The sequence below is a fragment of the Salvelinus sp. IW2-2015 genome, unplaced genomic scaffold (genome assembly GCF_002910315.2).
Source record: "Salvelinus sp. IW2-2015 unplaced genomic scaffold, ASM291031v2 Un_scaffold1166, whole genome shotgun sequence".
Lineage (NCBI taxonomy): Eukaryota > Metazoa > Chordata > Actinopteri > Salmoniformes > Salmonidae > Salvelinus > Salvelinus sp. IW2-2015.
The window spans coordinates 56,958-62,528 of NW_019942760.1; the positions used below are offsets into that span (position 1 = coordinate 56,958).

Consider the following 5,571-nt stretch of genomic DNA (forward strand, 5'->3'; position numbering starts at 1 on the left):
TCTTGGCGTTTTTCCTGTTTTGTTGCATTACCACTGTAATTGAAATATATTTTTATTTGGATTTCATGTAATGGACATACACAAAATAGTCCAAATTGGTGAAGTGAAATGGAAAAAAGAACGAGAAAATAAAAGTTTTTTTTAATACGGATAAGTGGTGCGTGCAGATGTATTCACCCCTTTGCTATGAAGCCCTAAATAAGATCTGGTGCAACCAATTACCTTCAGAAGTCGCATAATTAGTTGAATAAAGTCCACCTGTGTCCATCTAAGTGTCATATGACTCAGTATATATACACCAGTTCCGAAAGGCCCCAGAGTCTGCAACACCATTAGCAAGGGCACCACCGAGCAAGCGGCACCATGAGACCAAGGAGCTCTCCAAACAGGTCAGGGAAAAGTTGTAGAGAATTACAGATCAGGGTTAGGTTATGAAAAATCCAAAACTTTGAACATTCCATGGAGCACCAATAAATCCAGAATCCAGAATATGGCATCACAACAAACCTGCCAAGAGAGGGCCGCCACCAAAACTCATGGACAGGCAAGGAGGGCATTAATCAGAGAGGCAACAAAGAGACAAAGATAACCCTGAAGGAGCTGCAAAGCTCCAAAGCGAAGATTGGAGTTTTGTCCATAGGACCACTTTAACCACACACTCCACAGAGCTGGGCTTTATGGAAGAGTGGCCAGAAAAAAAACATTGCTTAAAGATAAAAATAAGCAACCAGGTTGGTGGTGTTTGCCAAAAGGCATGTGGGAGCTCTCCAAACATATGGAAGAAGGGTACTCTGGTCAGATTAGACTAAAATTGAGCTTTTTGGCCATCAAGGAAAATGCTATGTCTGGCGCAACCCAACCCCTCTCATCACCCCGAGAGATATACCATCCACAGATGCAACGCAGTGGTGGTGGCAGCATCATGCTGTGGGGATGTTTTTCATCAGCAGGGACTGGAAAACTGGTCAGAGTTGAGGAATGATGGGATGGCGATTAAAAACAGGAATTCTTGAGGGACCTGTTTCAGTCTTCCAGAGATTTTAGACTGGGACGGAGGTTCACCTTCCAAGGACAATGACCTCTAAGCATACTGCTGAAGCAACACTCAAGTGGTTTAAGGGGAAACATTTAAATGTCTTGGAATGGTCTAGTCAAAGCCAGACCCTCAATCCAATTGAAAATCTGTGGTATGACTTAAAGATTGCTGATGTACACCAGCGGAGGAAACCATCCAACTTGAGGAGCTGGAGCAGTTTTGCCTTGAAGATGGCAGTCAAAAATCCCAGTGGCTAGATGTGCCAAGCTTATAGAGACATACTCAAGAGACTTGCAGCTGTAATTGCTGGCTCTATACTAATAGTATTGACTTTGGAGGGGGTGAATAGTTATGCATGCATGCTCAAATGTTCTGTTTTTTTGTCTTATTTCTATTCTTGTTTGTTTCACAGTAAAAATTTTCACAGTAAAAAATTTGATTTGCATCTTCAAAAGTGGTAGGGCATGTTGTGTAAATCAAGTGATACAAAACCTACCCTGGAATAACAAACCCCCACATGAACCACAACCCCCGCCCCCAAGCCTTTGACAGGATCCTGGACCACCATGATGTATACAAGGTAGTTGGGACTGAGGCTTGACATGTTCACATACAGTGCCTTGTAAAAGTATTCACCCCTCTTGGCGTTTTTCCTGTTTTGTTGCATTACAACCTGTAATTGAAATATATTTTTATTTGGATTTCATGTAATGGACATACACAAAATAGTCCAAATTGGTGAAGTGAAATGGAAAAAAGAACGAGAAAATAAAGTTTTTTTTAATACGGATAAGTGGTGCGTGCAGATGTATTCACCCCCTTTGCTATGAAGCCCCTAAATAAGATCTGGTGCAACCAATTACCTTCAGAAGTCGCATAATTAGTTGAATAAAGTCCACCTGTGTCCAATCTAAGTGTCATATGATCTCAGTATATATACACCAGTTCCGAAAGGCCCCAGAGTCTGCAACACCATTAAGCAAGGGGCACCACCGAGCAAGCGGCACCATGAAGACCAAGGAGCTCTCCAAACAGGTCAGGGAAAAAGTTGTAGAGAATTACAGATCAGGGTTAGGTTATGAAAAATATCCAAAACTTTGAACATTCCATGGAGCACCAATAAATCCAGAATCCAGAATATGGCATCACAACAAACCTGCCAAGAGAGGGCCGCCCACCAAAACTCATGGACCAGGCAAGGAGGGCATTAATCAGAGAGGCAACAAAGAGACAAAAGATAACCCTGAAGGAGCTGCAAAGCTCCACAGCGAAGATTGGAGTATCTGTCCATAGGACCACTTTAAGCCACACACTCCACAGAGCTGGGCTTTATGGAAGAGTGGCCAGAAAAAAAACATTGCTTAAAGTAAAAAATAAGCAACCACGMTTGGTGTTTGCCAAAAGGCATGTGGGAGACTCTCCAAACATATGGAAGAAGGTACTCTGGTCAGATTAGACTAAAATTGAGCTTTTTGGCCATCAAGGAAAATGCTATGTCTGGCGCAAACCCAACACCTCTCATCACCCCGAGAGTACCATCCCCACAGTGAAGCATGGTGGTGGCAGCATCATGCTGTGGGGATGTTTTTCATCAGCAGGGACTGGAAAACTGGTCAGAGTTGAAGGAATGATGGATGGCGATTAAAAACAGGGAAATTCTTGAGGGAAACCTGTTTCAGTCTTCCAGAGATTTTAGACTGGGACGGAGGTTCACCTTCCAGCAGGACAATGACCCTAAGCATACTGCTGAAGCAACACTCAAGTGGTTTAAGGGGAAACATTTAAATGTCTTGGAATGGTCTAGTCAAAGCCCAGACCTCAATCCAATTGAAAATCTGTGGTATGACTTAAAGATTGCTGTACACCAGCGGAACCCATCCAACTTGAAGGAGCTGGAGCAGTTTTGCCTTGAAGAATGGGCAAAAATCCCAGTGGCTAGATGTGCCAAGCTTATAGAGACATACCTCAAGAGACTTGCAGCTGTAATTGCTGGCTCTATAATGTATTGACTTTGGAGGGGGTGAATAGTTATGCATGCTCAAATGTTCTGTTTTTTTGTCTTATTTCTTGTTTGTTTCACAGTAAAAAATATTTTGCATCTTCAAAGTGGTAGGCATGTTGTGTAAATCAAATGATACAAACCCCCCAAAAATCTATTTTAATTCCAGGTTGTAAGGCAACAAAATAGGATAAATGCCAAGGGGGTGAATACTTTTGCAAGCCACTGTACTAAAGAATAATCTACAGTACTGTTGTTACTGTAGTATTATGGAATTGAAAGCATTCATACCATTTGAGATGGAATAGTTGAGTGCGGAAAACAGTTTTCATATGAATGTTATTATTGTATTCAGATGACATTTCAGAGGGTTATTGTCTCTTCTTCTCTCTCTGCCAGGTGGAGACGATCGGTGATGCGTACATGGTGGCGTCAGGGTTGCCGCGGCGCAATGGCAACCGGCACGCAGTGGACATCGCCCACATGGCCCTGGACATCCTAGCTTTCGTAGGGACCTTCCAGCTCCAACACCTACCGGGCATACCCCTGTGGATCCGCATCGGGGTGCACTCAGGTACCCCATCTCAGCACAATATAACTGGCCCATACAGTAGTTTGTATGGAGCTTTAATTTTCCCACAATTTAGTTTTATTTTAAGTTAATAATATTGGGCCAATACAGTCCTGTTAGCAACACTTTCACTGCCTGCTGTGTGTTTAGCTTTCACTGTGTCTGGTGTATTTACAGGGCCGTGTGCGGCAGGTGTGGTGGGGAACAAGATGCCACGTTACTGTCTGTTTGGAGACACGGTCAACACTGCCTCACGCATGGAGTCCGCAGGCCTGCGTAAGAGACAGCACACACAGACACCGACACATCAAACATAACCACTGGGATGAACACTTACATACCTTCTCCTCAGCTATCACAAGCACAGCTCCATTCTAGCAGCATATATTCACCATAGGATGACACCTCTCGTGCTTCCTCTCCAGCACTAAGAATCCATGTCAGCCAGCCCACCATAAACATTCTCCAACGGACAGACTGCAAGTTTGAGTATGAGCAGAGAGGAGAGACCTTTCTGAAGGTAAGCTGGGTTCATAAAGCTATGAGATGGTTTTGTGAGTATAGAATTCAGATTATGCCAACAATCTGTATGTGTTATAGGGTAAAGGCAATGAGATGACATACTGGTTAACAGGGGTGACGGGGACAGAATACAACCTGTCAACGCCCCCGACAGCGTGAGTAGAAACCACTCATCCTGAACTTATACTGTATCTATATGGAGCATTATGTATGTCAAATAATTCAAACATCTTGTCCCTGATTGTCTCCTCAGGGAGAACTTCCAGAGGCTACAGCAGGATCTGTCTGAGATGATCGTGTCCAGCCTGGAGAACAGAGGGGCGGGGACCAACGGCATGGAGAAGAGGAAGACCCTCTCCACCAGAGTCAGGAGGAGGGAGACCAATGGGAGCCAGGAGGACGGCCTTCCAGAGTACCTACACCTGGCCATCACAGACATTCCCAGCACCTACCTGTAGCCACCCAGGACCAGACTACCTCCTGTGGAGATACAGGGCTACTACACGCTGTCAAATGGTGACAGTGGAGTCAAGTAGCCTTATATTCACCTGATATAATAGCTACAGTAATGCCTTATACATAGGAAACCTGACTATTTTACAATGAATTTCTGGGTAAAAGACATGGCTTTCTGGTTTGAGCTAAAGGTTATTTTGGGTCACATGAGCAAAATGTGTGGGGACGTTCCATAAATAGTCTGTAATGGAGATGCTTTAGGAAAACCTGAACCAGTAAACCAAGGAACAGGATGGTACTCCTCTATTTTAAGAAGCCCCTGGAGAAAAGACAAATATGAGTATTGTTGCATTTTCTCAGCGATGAACAATTGTTCAAAACAATATCACTGATTATCACCGAAGCATAATAATAATACTAAAGCTTAATATTGCCATCAATAACGTGATGATTACATCTTATAAATGATGTATACACACAGTGTTGGTTCATAGTTTCTCATTAATCTCAGTGCATTTTATTGGGTCATAGTACGAAATGTGTAGTTTGAAACGCTAATACATGCCTAATACCATTTTTGAATAGGTTTTCCAACCTTTATTAGTAAAGTGTGTCCACTGAATTGGAACAAAATTACTTTCTGTAAAAGATGAGTATACTTTTGTTTAACCAAAAACCTTGCCTCTTTCTTATCAAAATGTACTGTATATGAGTCGGGGTAAAATTTCTACAAAATACGTTTTTTGTTTTGTTGACTGTCGTGTCAAATATATCCCCAAGTTAATAGCAGTTGTCACCTTTACTTCTACATTATCTAAATGTGAATTATAAAGTTCATGTAAATGTTATTCCTAATTTTACTGGTTTTACATTGACATATCGCCAAATTGCATCAAATCGCTGCATTTTATGAATTCCATGTTATTGTACAGCATGATATATAGCCATATAATTGTCCAGATAATACCTTCATTCTAAAACTACCAG

General features: G+C 42.3%; 1 protein-coding gene across 1 annotated transcript in view; it reads left to right on the forward strand.

The window, feature by feature from the left end:
• The window catches only part of gucy2ca (guanylate cyclase 2Ca), a 23,465-nt gene extending 18,097 nt beyond the window's left edge, over positions 1-5,368 (forward strand). The window contains exons 23-27 of the mRNA XM_024137339.1: positions 3,435-3,609; positions 3,784-3,882; positions 4,032-4,126; positions 4,207-4,283; positions 4,382-5,368. Coding sequence (XP_023993107.1) covers positions 3,435-3,609; positions 3,784-3,882; positions 4,032-4,126; positions 4,207-4,283; positions 4,382-4,586 — 651 coding nt within the window. The 3' untranslated portion in view covers positions 4,587-5,368. The remainder of the gene's footprint in view (positions 1-3,434; positions 3,610-3,783; positions 3,883-4,031; positions 4,127-4,206; positions 4,284-4,381) is intronic.
• Positions 5,369-5,571: the final 203 nt, after the last annotated feature.